Below are 18267 nucleotides of genomic sequence, written 5' to 3'. Positions count from 1 at the left end.
TTTTTCAGAAATTTCTTGAGGGGGGGGGCTTGGTGTGATAAAGAAAAATGACAAATGAAATTTCGACAAGAACGATTTTTCCAAGNGGGGGTATAAACTCTGAATCTATACTGGTATCTTTTTTTTCTTAGTTATAAATAACTCATATTTTAGGGATATCCAACAAATACTTAGTTATAAATAACTCATATGTTTAGAAATTTTTGAAGAGAAATATCTCAAAATTTGTTTTAAACATAATTCAATCCTTTCATCTTCCAATTCAATGAAGTAATATCTTCTTGGGAAATAATACAATATTTCTGAAAAATATATACGATTGAAGCTGAAAATGTTTCCAGTTTCTTAAATTTGCCAAAACTCCAAAAGAAAAACAACTTCCGTAAAAAAAGTATTTTGAATCACTGCTCAACTGTATATATTATAATACTAATCTTGGATAATATCAAATTTTCCATCGTATCTATTTTTGATTCTCTAAACTATTTCTTAATATCTCTGCTACCCTGACTCTTTTACAACGCATTAATACCAAAAAAATAACGTTTATTTTAAATGCGATCATATGTTTCTGTAATTCAGATGCATGTATAATTCTATACAACTTGATCTCAATAATTATCTAACTAAAACCGGCCTAAAAAATTACAAAAAAAAAACATTTTTTTTATCTTGTAAAAAATCCAACAATTTTTTCTCATCAGAAAAATTAAAACAAAACACTGCACATTGTATATTTGCATTAAGCAAGTTATATTTTACTTAAAGGGAGAGTTCCCGAAAAATTAAAGGGGGATTAGGTTAGGAGTATAAAAAAATCAATTTATTTTCAAGCAAATCATTTAGATATTAGTCATCGATTATTTTTCGATGCATTCGTATATAGTTGATATTTCATAATATTTGTTATTTGTTTCATATACAATGCACTTAAAACGACTTTTTTCCGCTAGAGTCTCTGCCACGTGGATTCATTCAAAGCATCGAGAGCAGAGACATCTGACGGCCAACTATGTCGGCGTTTTATTGCATACAAAACGAATAAAAAAATATTATGAAATATTAACTATATTAAAATGCGTCGAAAAATAATCAATGACTATAGGTTGTCATATTTGAATGATTGGTTTGAAATTAAATAAATTTTTTACGATACGAGTCGTATATTGTAACTTTCTGAATTTGTATGGACGCTACGGTCTTCAGTTTAAGTCGTTTTTTTTTTACAATTTTCCCCTTATTGACGCAATGAATAGAAGTAAGATTAGTAGCGATCAAAAGCGATTATGTTTCGCTGTAAGCCTATACCCCTTTCATTTTTCGCGAACACTCCCTTTAACATGCAGGGTTAGCCATTAAGAACCTGACTTTAAGAAACAAAATTTATTTAAGCTTTATTCCGCTTTATGGTTTCTTGGAAGTATAAACTAATTTCTTTCTTTCCCAAATAATTTGATAAAATATGATTTAACGGCAAAATTTTAGGCATTGCACCAATTATTCAATCATTCAAACTATATGTCGTCATTTAAGCCTCTTTGTTGGTAACCCTGTATGCATTCTTAAAATAATTTTGTATGTATAAATGTAAATGTGTATCTAAAGAAATAGTTGATAACCGCCAACAAAATTAATTCACCATGAATTCCAAAAAGTAGATGATGTGCAAAAAGTGTATTACAGGTTTTGAAATGAGCCAACTTTATTACATTAAAACATAAATCTGGCAAACTTGGTGTAAATATTTCTTGATTATGTACATCAAGCGTAAAAACAGTTTTTACCAAGAGACGATTCATTCTCACATTAGTTCTGTTTAGTTGGGTTTGTAACCAACTATACTTTTCAGTAATTCTATCCCCCAAGAAAGTCGAAAAGAACATTTTAAAAAATTCTATAAACAATTATTTACGAATTTCTTTCAAGTTTTCCAGTTTTGATTAAAGCCATATAAATATACCTGGTGCTTTTTGGCATATGTTTTTCAACCCAACATCATTTTACCGTTTATGATATTCAGAACTTTGCCAATTTGTTAACTCAATGATGAACTTGTTATTCAAACAAACTTTTGCTTACAGTCCCTTTAATTCAAATGTAAATTAAATATTGTTCTGTACAGTTCTCGTACATAAGTTACTGTACACATATGTATAATTGATGTGTTATTTCTCGTGCGATCATGAACATAAATATATCGTACATTTTGTGCATTCTTTGCTGTTATATATTATTATTCTAAAGACTTGAAATTGCTCATGTATACATTGAACATGTTTCAATATTTAGATAATATTTCGTACAAACAGTGAAGAATTGATATTGCAAGTGCCTTTTGTATTTTTACTAATAATAAATCTGTTTAATTTTTTCTAAGTTTTATTTAAGATATATAGAGATAAACTTTAAACTTTTTTTTATAAATGGCTTTAAATACTATTAACATTTTATAATTTTCTATTTCATCCTTCTCTTCCAATCATTCCCCAAGTGGGATTTCAATTTCCATAGTCAAACTAGATCCACCATGCACATTGCACAAATCAGATTGTAGGATATAAAAAATATCACAAGACTTGTATGAAATTTATCGATTTAATTTTAAAAGTGACTCTTCACTTAACCCTATAATGACTTGGGGGGTATAAACTCTGAATCTATACTGGTATCTTTTTTTTAATTCATCCGACTATATCAGAGTCAGACTATGGTTCGTTGGAATCTATGTAAGAAAGTCCCGGGAAAAAAGTTTCTGGAAAAAAATATGGAAATAAAAACTTCGGAAAAAAGTCCAATTTTTCTCAAGTCCTTCCAAAAAAATGTCACTGGAAATAAAGTCCTGTATTTTGGACTCCTGGGACTCCTTGGGAAAATAGTATTGGGGCTGTCAATGTCTCAGGAAATAAGATCACAGGAAATACAGTCCTGAGGAAAATATATCCGAAGAAAAAAAAACAAGAAAAAAGTCCTAAATCTTGTGAAAATGAGTTTAAGTATAAGACGTTCTCATAAGAAAGACTTTTTTTACGCATCTGTACTTTGAATAAAGTCATCCGGGTGTTATTTAATATCATTTGCTCCTTTTTGCATGGTTGTATACATCCTTTGTTCTTATGCGTTTTCTACTAGAATAGGACTTTTTTTCCGGGGACGTTTTTGTATAAAATCATATTGGAGGCAGAAAAAAAGTCCTAAAAAATAAAGTCTCGTATAATGATAGGACTTTATATCCGGAGACTTTTTATTAAAAGGACTTTTTTCACAGAACTTTTTCAGTGCGAAATATAAGGACTTTTTCCGGAAACACTTTTTCAAAAAACTTTTTTTGGCCGTTACCGGTTCGTTGTGAATGGCACATACCACTAGTTAAGGATCACAAAAAAATAAGTCTACAGTTCCTTTAAACTTGGTTTATAGTTCTATGTTACAAGTTCCACCCAGGACGGTTTTATAGTTTAGTAGAGTCCTTAAGATAAATTATTTGTTGTTGTGTTTGATTTATAATCCTAATCTGATTCATAGACCAGAAATAAATGACTGAAAGATATCTGGAATGGAAAATGGTTTCAAAGGAATTACTATTTTTAAATAAAAAAATTGAAGTGGTACGAAACATCGTGTAAAAAACGTTAATGAAACAAAACGTCGACTGATGTAGAAATTTATTTACAGAACGTCGGATATTTCAAAACGTTAAGTACTCCCAAACGTCAACTACTACAAAATGTCGATAGTTACAAAATGTCACGTTATGTTGGGTTAGGTTAGGACGACTTCTGGACCGAGTGCTGTGGTTAGGATGGGCTAGGGGCCGTGCGCTGCGGTCTCTTAAATGTTTAATGTTAATTTTAGCTGATTATTTTACGCTTTTTATTTTAAAATTTTCTTTAAACTTTGTAACTTTATTATCCTTTTCTGGCCTGGGCACTCGGCTTGAAAATAGTATAGAAATAATCAATAATAAAATAGTTATAACATGCGTCTTAAAGAGAGTGTTCGCGAAAATGAAAGGGGGTACAGGCTGATCCCTAATCTAATTTATGTTGTGTCAAAAAGGAGAAAATGGTTAAAAAATTTAAAACTTTTCAATTAGATATATCAAGTTATACATGTCAAATTTTAGAGGACATCTCTCAAATAAAATCTGAATTAACCATCCTCCAAACTACACTGAAAAATAGATAATAAGATTATAAAATTAAACTCCGTATACATAAATTCGGGTTCTCTAAGAGGAATTAATTCAATCCTTGGCCGACAAAAGATTCTTATATCTGCTTCCCTTAAAAGTGTTTATTCAACGTATAATCATTTTTTTCATCTGAATGCATCCATCAACAAAAAGTATAAAATAGATCAAACAAAAATTATATTTATTTGATCATATTGTGATTGAAATGTCATAAGGACCAAACTGTTATTTCAGTAAGTCAACCGTATCTAGATCTACGGATTAAGTTAATTCTCTTCGATTTTCCGTGGCGGTCATCATATTCATACCCTGTAGTAATTTAATATTTTCGTAATTTAAATTTTTTCTTAGTAAATAGTTTGACAGGTTCATAGACTAATCCTAATAGAATACAAGTACTTAAATAATAAAGAATTAATAAACAAAGAATGATTAATTAGTATAAAGATTAATTATGATTTAATCAGATAATAAAATAATGGTTTTATTCAGGAACACTTTTTTGCTAATTTATCTATCTATCTATCTATCTAATCTATCTATCTATCCATCCTATTTATCTATCTATCTATCTATCTAATCTATCTATCTACCCATCTAATCATCCTATAAGAATGGATGAATCCTGAAATCAGTGCCAAACATTAAACAAAAAAGTGTTGTCAACCATTAACTATAAGACCTCCCCGTCCATCCATGTAATGTCGTCTTTAACTTGAAATCCCCTCTCGGAGACACCAAATCAAATAATTTTAGCCCCATTTTCTTAGTTCTCCGTTCAATATATAAAAACGTCTTAGGACTCCCCGACGGTTTTAACCTACTTATCATTTAATAGATCGTAAGAATCTTTTCATTATCAAATTATAAAACATTGTAATAATTTATATGTTATTATCCATTTCATTTTTTAGAAAATAAAGAGTTTCTCTGCATTATCGGTTTTGATTTGTGGGTTATCCCGTTGTCTATCTGTTCATTATTGAGAATCTTGCAGCTATCCGACAACAAGTGTACTTTTACAGAAACAAGGATGAGCACAGCACACACTTGTATTTTTTATATTTAAATTAGTTTTTCTTAAAGCGTTGAAAGACTAATTTGTAAAAAGTTAAACAAATACATCCTTAGCACAGGCCTCCTTTTACTTACTTTGTATTCTGAGACGTACATGTACCACGGTGATTTAAAGGTTGCTAGATCTTACACATAAATGTAAGAGACTCAGTCCTAAAAATTGATTAATTGTTTCAAAGCAGTAGAAGGATGGATCGGGGTGTATTTCAATTTAAAAAAAAGAACTTGTTTTTGGCTTGTATTCTAAGAAGTAATAGAAAAAATTCTCAATATGGATTCAGAACCGTCTCATGTCTGTATACGAAAAGTTGCCTCTTTAGTAATTGAAAATTTAACCAGATGCATCATAAAGTCAGACCGTGTCAACCTATGTAGTTGGAACAGCTAGCCCTACCTACAAAGCTAGCTGGGCCAACTGAGTCGGCTGTATCCCTGCCAGTCTTGTTGGTGTAACGGGCGAGGCAGTACAAACCAGGGCCGTGAAGGTCGGTTCTGCTCATATTTAAATGTACGTGAGTTGAGCGTGAGTGAAATTAAATTTTTCCTACCTTTTCTTGTAAATATAATAGCTTAGGTTTGTTGCAGTGAAAACATGGACCATAAATGATTTCTATTCTCCAGGGAATATTAATGGTTTCCTGTCATCTATCAAACCATTTTATATCCTTTTCCTAACCATATATCTCTCCCTATCTCTCTATCTCTACCTATAATATATACAGGGTGAGTCAAAAAGTGTGATTTGCGGCGCCTAGTGCAAAATTGTACCTTTTTTGTGCAACTCTCTTGCATGGTGTTTTTTCAATGTTTTTTGAAAAATTATAATTTTTTTGGGGTACTTTAATGGCCCAAAAATCCGCGAACCTTTTTTTCTCTCAAAATCAAAAGTTCAGAAAAACAAAAATGTGTAAATAAATTGTTTCTTTCGAAATATAAAATTTTAAAAAGATTGAATTATAGAATCTCAAAAAATGTGAAAAATTGTAATTAGAAAATTCGCAATTTCCAGTTCTGGTATGATTTTTACGGAAAAATTGTTTTTCAACGGTTCTGAAGGTTTTAACTAAAACGCGTATATTTAATATTTTAGCATATACTAAGAAGAAAGGAATTAGAGAATTTAATAACTTTTCCTTAAAAATTAGACCAGAACTAAAAATTGCGAATTTTGCAAATTCTTTGTGATTCTTTAATTCAATCTTTATGAAATTTCAGATTTCGATAGAAATAATTTATCAACACATTTTTGCTTTTCTGAACTTTTAATTTTGAGAGAAAAATAGGCTCGCGGATTTTTTTTGAGCTATTTATAGAGTACCAAAAAATTAAATTTTTAAAAAAAATATTGAAAACACCATACAGGAGAGTTGCACAAAAAAGGTACAATTTTGTACCAGCGCTGCAAATCAAACTTTTTTTGACTTACCCTGTATATATACAGCCAAATTTTTGTTTTCAAATCTTTTTTGTTTGTTTATTTTCTTGTGATTTTTCACAATTTAAAAAATTATCGATATTGATGGTTATTATCGTTAGAACTGACGAAGGTTAACCAAGACCGAAACATATTTTCAATAAATGTGGAACTAACATCTACTTTTTTTACTCTACAGAGGTTTAAATATATATATATATATAAATATATAAATATATATACATATATAAATATATACATATATATATATATTACATATCAGTTGAAACACAACAATCTTCTTATAACATTATTATTACTTTTATATCTCTTTTTACACATTTATCTCTTTACCAAACGGTTTCTTATCCTTTTCCTTATCTCTTTATATCTCTCTCTAGATCTCTCTATCTATTTCTATGTATTATATAGTGTTTAAAGAAATTTAACTACTAAGGATCGCCTTGAGACGTGAAACATTATGTTCAGTATAATTGTTTTTTGAATAAAATTTGCAGTTTATAAACTGAAATATAATGTATAAATAATATATATATATATATTTATATATATTACATAAGCTAAAAAATGATGAATAATATATATATATATACATATACATACATTTATATATTACATATAAGTTTATCTATATTTAACGAACTAAAAATATATCTATCTGTCTATCTATCCTTCTATCAAATCATCAGTACATTATCAGGCCCAAACTTTATATAATGGCATCTAAGTATCTATCAAAACATTTTCTACGTCCACTCATCACCAACCTTTTATTCTTTATGAGTTCTAATCTCAACCCACTGCACAGTAACCGTAATTTTAAATTGTGCCTGTATTTTTTCGACTGATTTGCAACGGTTTATCAGTAACTATAAATAACTTGTCACAAACTCTGTTTTCTAATCCCTTTATCGTTGCAACCTGACTATGTAAAAGTTTTGTTATTTGATATTGCAACCTTTTGAATATTTGATCTAAGTATGGGAGTCTCTGATAAAAAGTTGAATTTTCAATGCAAAATACGTTTTATTTAAAATATGTGAGATCTTCTATGAAATATGAGGAATCCCAGACAAATTATAGGGAGTCTGGCAGTGAATTTACGGTGTGGCATCTCTCACTGGTACCTTTAAATATATTTTCTGACCAAGCATGTATAAATCATAAATATTCTCTTTAATATATTGTCTGACCAAGCAGGTATAAATTATAAATCTTATCTTTAATATAGATTATTTTATCAGACCAACCAAGTATAAATTATAAATCTTATCTTTAATATAGATTATTTTATCAGACGAACCATGTATAAATTATAAATTTTATCTTTAATATAGATTATTTTATCAGACCAACCATGCATAAATTATAAATCTTCTCTTTAATATAGATTATTTTATCAGACCAACCATGAATCTTCTCTTTAATATAGATTGTTTTATCAGACCAAGCATGTATAAATTTTAAATCTTCTCTTTAATATAGATTATTTTATCAGACCAACCATGCATAAATTATAAATCTTCTCTTTAATATAGATTATTTTATCAGACCAACCATGTATAAATTATAAATCTTATCTTTAATATAGATTATTTTATCTGACCAACCATGTAAAACCGATATTTCCATTATCACTATTATATATTACTTTGCTGTTAATATTATTTGTTTCGTTATAGACTTCTTTAAAATGTCGTTTTTATAATCAGACTAAAGAAAACCACCAACAAGCAACTCTAGCTAAACGAATTTGCATAAACCTGCCAGATTTAAAATGAATTTTAATAGCTTTTTTCCGATAATATTACTATTTTCCTCAACCTGCTTGTATACATGCAGTAACTAGTATTTAATAGTATGTGTTACTTGTTTTGTCAATATTATACAAGAATTGTAAAAAAAAAATTCTGCTGACTGGTGAAATATTAAAAACGAACACTGCTCCTTAAAAATGTCGGATTGGTATAAAAAGAATCCTAAAGTTTTTCTGTACAATACTGCATCTTCAGTTCAAATATGTTACATAGCAGGTCACTCCCTTTAAATAAAATACGTCTGCAGTCCTTTCAATTTGATTTTTCTGGTCTTCAAAGTCTGTCTTTTCTAAAAGACTATATTGTAAATAGCTAAGGTAGGAGTTGTTTCGAGAAGTTTAATTCTCTGTGACGTACTGCATTACATCTGTCAGGAGGGGTTAGTTCTGTACACAGAACCTGGTAACTTGAGTACATAGTGCACCAATACTAAACTAAAAGGGATTGTTCTTGAATTTTTCATTGTGACTTTTAATTTTAATTTTAAAAAGAATATTTTTGCTAAAAGTTTAAAATTCATCAATACTTGATACTAAGATAAACTTTAAGGTGTAATGATTATCGAGCCTAGTGGTTTAACGAGGTCGAATATCTTAAATTAAAACATCAAAGTTAATCTACAACGCCTTAACTCGATTTTCAGAGCGGAAACTTTTTATTTGAGGTGTTTTTAGTGCTTAATTCGCTGACAACAGTCGATTTTCTACTTTTGCAATCCCAAATTGCAGATTTTTTTACAGAGATAATTTGGACTCTTATACAAAAAATTGAGGATTAGTCCATTCTGAAGGATAAACAATACAAAGTTCTGTCCTCGAGCATAATACTTAATTCCATGTTAGATTCATGGGACTAACATTATTATACAGGGCCGGATACCCACGAATTATGGAATTTCTGTAGAATACAATTTGGAAGGTTTATAAGTTGTCTTCAAAAATAGAAACCTTCATGGGTTTTACAAGTTTAAAAAAATAATAAGTATTTATTTTAAAAAGGGAAAACTAAAGAACTAAAAAACTATTTGTAAATTAAAAAGTATAAGCATAAAAGCATTTCGATAGTAGGAAAATGCTATTATTTTATACGATTTTTAGGACTTTGATACATGGTATTCTAGAGGTATGATTAGCTCAACCTAATAAAATATCATATTTTTATCTCATAATCTATATATAAATTTGGCTTGTCTGTCTGTCTGTTTGTCTGTTTGTTTGTTTGTTTGTTTGTATCCAATAAACGTCAAAACGGCTGAACCGATCGGGCCCAAATTTTTTGTGGGACATCTAGGGACTCCAGGGAAGGTTTATGAATCATCAAAATTTCAAATATTTGTCTCCATCAAAATTCGATCGTCATTAAATTTTTAAAAATTTTGAAAATCCGCGAAATTTTTTGTGAAAATCCGCGAATTATTTTTGTTTTGTTTTACGATGTACACAAAGAGAACATGTTCACAATTAATTTAGGAAATGGGCGCGAAGTGCCCTCTAAGGCTAGAAAGAAGGGCGCGAAGCGCCTTGAATTTCTAGTAAATTACAAAGCTAGAAGACATAACCCTTTAATTAAAAACTTGTCACATAAAGACATCCGAAAAAACATCCATTAAGATTAAAAATGATTGCAGGAATTAATCAAATATTGTTTATTTATAAAGCTTAACACATTTCAGTTTACAGCAATAGAGCTAAATCCACTGTGAACTATGACAGAAAGAGAAAGTCAAATACACGGGACATTACTGGTACAACTTTGAGACCTCGTAACTTCTCAAATTTTGATTTCATGTTGAAGAATGAGATTTTATGAAAAAGACTGAAAAAAATATCCAATCACATCTTGCAAATTAAGAACATTTTTGTTCTTCTCTGTAGCAATTCAAGAATAGAAGGTATAATCGAAAACATACAAATCAGATGTTAATCGTGCGTGCAATTTATTTTAACTTGTCGTGCCTCCGTTTTAGTAGGGGCATGTCCAATTAAATTCTCACAATTTACTCAATAGTTTCTGTAGCAAAAAACCGCAATAAAAAATAATCAATTTGGAGAGAAATAATTTAGCTTAGACTAAGTTTTAAAGCGTACAGTTGTGTATATATCGGACATACCTCTCTTTTTTACAGGGGGGGGGGGGTCACTTGAAATTAATTTATAGTTGTTAAACTGTTAAACTTACAAAATGAAGGAGCAAACGCTCTGTTATAGCCTGTAGTTAGTCACTTTACAAATTCTTTCTTCATAAATAGTTCGGTTTGGTGTTGGACTTTTGAAAGCTTCGTTTTTTTCTTCTCCTGCCGAAGAGGGGTAGCCAGTACGGTAAACCAGCTAAAGCTGTGTAAGCTAAACTAGCTGCTCCCATCCCCAGCACCTTAGGAACCTGGAACAACAAGATTTTAACCTTCAACTAGCAAATTCTGCAATGGTTTCAAGCTTGCGAAAAATTGAAAACTGATTGGAATCTTAATGCAAGGGGCACACACATAAAAAGTGTGACTGCCACAGGAACCCTATATGTATATTTTTAAAACTTTTCTTTTAATACATAAGTTCCATTTTCATCTCAAAACCGACTCTATATTTGTGTTTTCGAAGCGTCGATATCGCTTTGTGTTATTGCACATCAGTTCCGAAAACGTCGATATCGACTTATACCCATAGCTCAAAATGTAATAGAAAAATTTAAAAAAATTTAATTGTCCTATACATATTGGGTCCAATGTAAATAAAGTTCAAAATCTTAGCCAGGTCTGAGAAAAAATTGCTTTCGCCTGAAATAAAACCCTTTTTTAAAATCTTTTTTTTATTAATACTTATCCACAATACGAGTTTTTTGGGGACGGATATAGACAGAGTGGGATATAAAGAAACTGGAGAGTAAGATGAATTGTTTTATGTTACTTATAATAGTATATCTCCATTCAAAGATTTCTTTAAAAATTTTAATTTAAAGTTCAAAATCGTTAAAAACTGATGAAAACTAGTTAATATTTGCGAGCATGAATCCAACTTAGATATTTTTGTAACCACGGTCATGAGAATTTAAATTTAAATGTATTAGTCCAATTAACGGCTAGATAAACGATACATATTAATGGAAAACACAGCATAGATAATTTAGTTCCGTAAATAAAGTACTTATCAAGGTTTTCACTTAATCAATATGTTATAATGAAAGCTTGATGTAAATAATTTACAGAAATATTTACTTACGTTTCATGAAATTGTTAGCGCTCAGCCTTTAACGATATTTGTATTATTAACGGCACATGGCAGTTTAACATATTTATCCTTCTCTGAGGACTGATATCCAATTCAACTATATTTATCTTATGCTGAGGAGAGCCCAGATTTTGTAAACTAAAGACGACATTTTAAACTGTCAAAACACGTACATTTTTTTTACAAGTTAAATGCAATTTTTGGTTAAAAATTTTTTTTCCGAAAATCACTGTTTTAAAAAAATCTGTTCCGTTTTCGTTTTCAGACGTTAATTTTTGAAAACCTTAACGGAACATTAACGGAACTTTGCCCAGCCCTAAAAGTACACTTAAATGATTTTTAGCAAAACTTAATTCGAACAATTAACCCTTTAAAGTGACCCACGCACCCCCCCCCCCTCTCTAGTAGAATAGGTTTAGGGTTGAAATGCGTGTTCATAGCCCAATTTTTCAAGGCCAACTCATTGAAACAAATTTGACCGATAACTTTAATAGTTTGGGTGCTAAGAAGGGTTAAAAAAATTGTCAAAAAATTGTGAGATCAAGAAGTCAAGGTTTATGATGAGAAAGTTTTTACCATGCATTATTAGGTTGCAATGATATAAGGATTAGAAAATTAGAGATTGAAATGAGGTAATCAAAAAACTGCAAACCTGATTTGTAATAAGATTTAACAGAACTGAAGGAGAAGTTTCTGTAGTTGTTGATGCAGCTGTCGATGTTGATGTTGTTGATGTTGTTGATGTTGTTGATGTTGTTGATGTTGTTGATATTGTTCTTGCGGTTACAGAGGACGGGTTCTGGTTCGGTTGCTCATTTATTTTCTCTTCTAAGGAGATATCATGATTGGAATTTGGTAAAAGAAACTGTTGAGTCGTGGTCTCTAAATATTCTTGTGACTCTTCATCTGAATTTAAAACTGAGGAGAAAAAATTCAAGTTTTCTTTTTTGTTTGAACTGTAAGGTTGTGACAAATCTAGTCTCAATTGTTCAAAATCAGAACCATTTTCAGAATCATTGATAGAAGAAAATAGTGATTGATCCAGGGTTTCATTTCTAGGAGAAGATGGTGATAGGTCCAGGATTTCATTGTTAGAATATGGTGATTGGTCCAGGGTTTCATTGCTAGAAGGTGGTGATTTGTCCAGGGTTTCATTGTTAGAATATGGTGATTGGTCCGGGGTTTCATTGCTAAAAGGTGATGATTGATCTATGGTGTAATTTTTAGAAGATGGGGATTGGTCCAAGGTTTCATTGTTAGAAGATGATGATTGATCCAGGGTTTCATTGCTAGAAGTTGGTGATTGATCTATGGTGTAATTTTTAGAAGATGGGGATTGGTCCAAGGTTTCATTGTTAGAAGATGATGATTGGTCCAAGGTTTGATTGTTAGAATATGGTGATTGGTCCAAGGTTTCATTGTTAGAAGATAGTGATTGGTCCAAGGTTTCATTGTTAGAATATGGTGATTGGTCAAAGGTTTCATTGTTAGAAGATATGGTGATTGGTCCGGGGTTTCATTGCTAAAAGGTGATGATTGATCTATGGTGTAATTTTTAGAAGATGGGGATTGGTCCAAGGTTTCATTGTTAGAAGATAGTGATTGGTCCAAGGTTTCATTGTTAGAATATGGTGATTGGTCAAAGGTTTCATTGTTAGAAGATGGTGATTGGTCCAAGGTTTTATTGTTAGAATATGGTGATTGGTCCGGGGTTTCATTGTTAGAATATGGTGATTGGTCCAAGGTCTCATTGTTAGAATATTGTGATTTGTCCATGGTTGCATTGCTATCAGATGCATGTGATTGGTCTAGGATTTCATTGTTAGCAGATGGTGCGCCAATCAATGAAAATTTATTTCTTTCAAGCATCTCATTTGATAAAATCTTCAGAGCAAGATATTCCAATAAATCTGAAGCTGACATACTTTTAGTAAGAGTATCCAATTGATCTTTAATTGATGTAAAATTGTCTTTCCTATTCTCAGTCTCTTGAAGGTTTTTAACCTCGTGATATTCCGACTTTTCTCTCAAGGTTAGTTTATCAATTGAAGTTAGATATAAGAGGTTGTTGATATCATGTTGTTGCTGTATATCCTGGAATTTCTTGGAACCAAAATGTTGATCATCTGTGTTGTTGTTTTTCTGTGACGTTTTTAATTGATGTTGATTAACGGTCACGGAAGAGTTCTGGTGTTGATTTATTTTTTCTTCATTTCTTAATTTTTCATACAAGAAACTATTTTCTGAAGACTTTAGTTTAGAATTTTCATATTCATGAATCATTTCTTGCAATCCTTCATCTTGGAGAGCCTCACTCCGGGGGCCCTCGGTTTTCTGCTTAATTGATAAATTCTTATTTTTGTTAAAAATCGTCTGGTTGTTTAGTGTTAAAGTTAAAGGACTAATGACTGGATTTATGTCACTATTTTCATCAAATTTCAACAATTTGTCATCCTTATCAATGGTTAGATTTCTGTTTACTTTTTCAAATGAAACTGTGCCATTTTTAATATGATTATTGACAGCATTTAGAATGCCAACTGCTTGATATGACTTTGACGTTTGTTTCTCTTGAACAGGTTCTATACTCGACGTAATTGTATTTGTTTCTCGAAGGTTTACATCTTTTAAATATTGTTTCAGTTTGGGGAATACATTATTTGTAAAAATTTCTTTAATTTTGAAATCTGATCTTGAAATAGTATTTTCTTTCTCTTGATTATTTTCTCTCACAAGCAGCGTAGGACGACTTTCTGTTGAGAATGAGACTTGAGCAAAATCTGGTGGAAAATTTGGACCAAAATTGGTTAGTGTTTTATGATTTGGTCTTGTTTCTACTTTAGACAAATCAATAAAAATGTTTGGCCCTTCAGTAAACTGTATTTTAGTATTCTCGTTTGATTTATTTTTATCCAGAAAAAGGTTGGAAGACGACGTCAAAACACGTTTTGACGGAATATCACTGACAGGTCCAATATTGAAGGTTGTAGTTTCTCCGGTGGTAGGCTTATCATCTAGGCTCAATTTAAGCTTCTCCGTTTGTCGCAAGCTCCCTGAATTAAGCTGTATTAGAATTGTACTGTATATATTTGAATAAAATTCAAATAAGAGAGGCAAGGTTCGGAAGCGGAACAAATATTGCAATGATTCTTTAAAACAGATTTTGCTAAATCCATTCAGGTGGTTTCATCTTTTCATTAAACCTTTATTTTTATGACTTTTTTAACATAATTTTATTTAGTAATTAAATACCTCAACCGTTTTCATAAATCCTGTATAGGTCCCCACCTTCCCTTACATCTCGACCCCCCCCCCTCACAACCCCAACCCCTTTTTATCATTCTCTATCCCTGATACTTCCCTTTATTCCCTTATTATTCCCTCCCATAATTTCCTAGTTAACACTCAAATCATCCCAATCAGCCCCGTTCCACGTTCTTTCCTCCCACCATTCAAACATTATATTCTTCCATTATTTCAACATGATACCCCCCTCCCTCCCATCATTCTAACATCCTACCCTCCCATCATTCCATTATCCTACACTTCCATCATTCCATCATCCTAACCTCCCATCATTATCATCCCATCCTTCCAATATTCTGATATTCCTCCTCCCATCATTTGAACATCCTTCCCTCCCATTATTCCAACATCATTCCATCATCCTACCCTTCCACTTTATCCTACCCTCCCATCGTTCTAAATCTACCCTCCCATTTCAACATCTTTCCCTCCCATCATTTCAACATCCTACCCTCCCATCATTTCAACATCCTACTCTCCCATAATTTCAACACACTTCACTCCGATCATTTGAACACCCTTCTCTCCCATCATCCAACATCCTACCCTCTCATCATTTCAACACACTTCACTCCAATCATTTGGACACCCTTCTCTCCCATCATCCAACATCCTACACTCCCATAATTTCAACATCCTACCCTCCCATCATTTCAACACACTTCCATCCGATCATTTGGACACCATTCTCGCCCATCATCCAACATTCTACCCTCCCATCATTTCAACATCCTACCCTCCCATCATCCAACATCCTACCCTCCCATCTTCATCTATCTTCCAACACTCCTATTATACCTTGTCTTTTCCTCCAATTATTTAAAATCCCTTTCCTTCCTGCAATCTCTTATTTGCCATTCTTTCCTCCCTATACTTTCTGCTCCTTCTCTAGTTTCCATCCCTCCCCCTTTCCTACCATCATTATGTCCTATCCTCTCACCCAAATCTCACATACTCCGTGCTCTCTCCCCTCATTATCTATCACGCTGTATTTTTATCTCATTCTTTCCTCCAGCCGATCATTCCCTTATCCTTCTCCCTTCTAACCCATCTCTCCTCTTCTTGTGTGTTTCTGTTATGCTAATAAACGTTGTGATAATTATGATGCTGTGTTCAAGGCTCAAGTTATAAAGAAATGAACTTTAACTATTAATTTTTGCATAAAGTTGAAACTTTAGACATTTTCTTTTTTGGGGGCAAAACTTTAATTTCTTTAAAATAATTTATTAGACATATATAACTTATTTCAGTGTAATTACCAAAACTTTTTGTTACTATTATTATAGTGTATATTACGGTGTCCACAAATGCTTACATAAAATTAAAACTGGGCATTTAGGGCGCTTCGCACCCGTCTTATAGTTCAAATTTTAACTGTTGCATTTTCTGTGAGCATCTTCGCTTTATGCAATATAAAACAACTAGGCTTTCATGGCGCTTCGTGCCCTTTTACTATTTCAATTGTGAACATTTTCTTACTTTTTCTTACTTTTCTTCTTTTAACATATATTGTAAAACAAAAACAAACAAAAAGTTTGCGGATTTTATAAAAAAAATTTCGTAGATTTTCAAAATTTAATGGACAAACAAACAAACAAGCAAAGTATATATATATATATATAGATGATAACAAAAAAATGTTCGTGGATTTAATGATATTTTTTCGCGCATTTTCAAAATTTACCAATAATCAAAATCTTTTGAACTCAAATTTGTGTAATTTTGAGCATCCATGAAACTCCCTTGGGTCACGTTTATTGGATACAAACACCCAGACACCCAAGCAAAGTATATATATATATAGAGAGAGAGATGGCGCGCGCCGAGTTATACAAAAAAGTGTAGTTCCAGAGCTTTGACATAACAGGATAAAAGCTAAAGGTTTAAAAACGACTTAAAATGGCCAAAATAATATTTTCCGTATATTATATTACTTTCTTTGTATTTGATCAAGGAACTCGGAACCGGCCGTTAAAATTTTAAAAACGTATTTAAAACAAATGATTCAGACTCGAAAAAACTGTCTAAATGTACACTTTCAGCAAAAGTTGTTTTTGCAAATTTAAAAAAAAGTACATCAGATTTCATTTCCCTGGACTATTTCTAAGAAAATTATATAATGTAGGATGAAATCAAGAAAGAAAAATTCTGAAGTTATGTTTGGCTTTTTTAAGTTTTACCGCGATAATGTAGTAGAGTTTTCGAGATATTAAGCTAAATATCAGAAGTGAAATGGGAAGAGATACGTCGCTCATCTATTTTCTGAAATTGGTCAATAAACACGTAAGGTTAGTCTATGCAGGGTTACCTACAAAGGATGATACTTCAGAGACGACTATAGAGAATTTATTCAACCTTCTTTCTTACATTCGTGGATCCCATGCATCTGCAACCTAATTTCTTACGTTGTCAAATCATGTATAACATCTCTTAAGTCCTATGTTTAGAAAAGAATCCCGAGGACGACATTTAAATCCTTTTCATTATAGTTTCATCCTTTGATACGAAATGATCAAATTATCCTGAAATACCAACAAATTAAAAGACAGGAATGAATAATCAATCCATTACCTCTAATTAATCGTATGTTTTCTCCATCCTTAATTGCATCATCTGATTCTATATTTCTCATCACCTAGAAATACACGGGAATATGAAGACGACGTAAAAACTTCCTGGATTCTAAATATTGATAGAGGTCAATGAGTGTTTTTAAAACAAGAATTAACTGTACTGCAATTAACAAACTATACATCTTGAAGGCTCCAAGGATACGACATTTTGTGAGTAATTTGTGTTTAGTGAAGCAATACTGTTTTGTTTAAGACTGTTACCTATACACCTGTATCACGTGACCAGAACTTCCACCAATAGCAGTGCAGTATCATAGTCATGTGAAAGCATTTCGAAAATAAAAAATCGAAATTTAGAACAGAATATTAGGGCTATGTGAGCAATTGTTTGAGATTTCTAACAACAAGTTCATAATTTCGATATTCTTTCGGAAAGTTCAATATACGGAACAGTACAAATTTAAACAGTGTTTAACAGCCTAGAAACCAACAAATTGAAATATATTTAACCCTCTCTACTCTTCAGTCAAGATCGGAGAAAAGCTCCAGATGTTCTCTCTAAGGAGGGTTTAAACTTTTCAACAAATATCTCATCCAAACTGAAGATCATGGGGGGGGGAGGGGTACGTTCGCTCTAAACTTCTGA

General features: G+C 31.5%; 1 protein-coding gene across 1 annotated transcript; it reads right to left on the bottom strand.

The window, feature by feature from the left end:
• Window positions 1-10623: 10623 nt before the first annotated feature.
• On the bottom strand, window positions 10624-15387 carry LOC111696204 (uncharacterized protein DDB_G0271670). The gene is made up of 3 exons (XM_023465751.1): window positions 15312-15387; window positions 12395-13050; window positions 10624-10900 (listed from the first exon to the last, which is right to left on the bottom strand). The coding sequence occupies exons 1-3, from the start codon at window positions 15385-15387 to the stop codon at window positions 10760-10762; spliced, it is 873 nt and encodes a 290-aa protein (XP_023321519.1). The 3' UTR covers window positions 10624-10759.
• Between the last annotated feature and the right edge of the window lie 2880 nt (window positions 15388-18267).

The sequence above is a fragment of the Eurytemora carolleeae genome, unplaced genomic scaffold (assembly GCF_000591075.1).
Source record: "Eurytemora carolleeae unplaced genomic scaffold, Eaff_2.0 scaffold12, whole genome shotgun sequence".
In the NCBI taxonomy this organism is placed as follows: domain Eukaryota; kingdom Metazoa; phylum Arthropoda; class Copepoda; order Calanoida; family Temoridae; genus Eurytemora; species Eurytemora carolleeae.
Note: the sequence above shows the minus strand (reverse complement) of the source record. Positions and strands in the feature narration are given on the sequence as shown.

Excerpts from the sequence above, each read along its gene's own strand:
- LOC111696204 (XM_023465751.1), bottom strand. The coding sequence starts at position 15,387 with ATGGGAGGGAAGGATGTTCAAATGATGGGAGGAGGAATATCAGAATAT. Across the intron at positions 13,051-15,311 it reads TGGGATGATAATGATGGGAG|ATCAATCACCAACTTCTAGC; the intron begins GTTAGGATGATG and ends ATTACACCATAG. Across the intron at positions 10,901-12,394 it reads TAAATCTTATTACAAATCAG|GTTCCTAAGGTGCTGGGGAT; the intron begins GTTTGCAGTTTT and ends TTGTTGTTCCAG.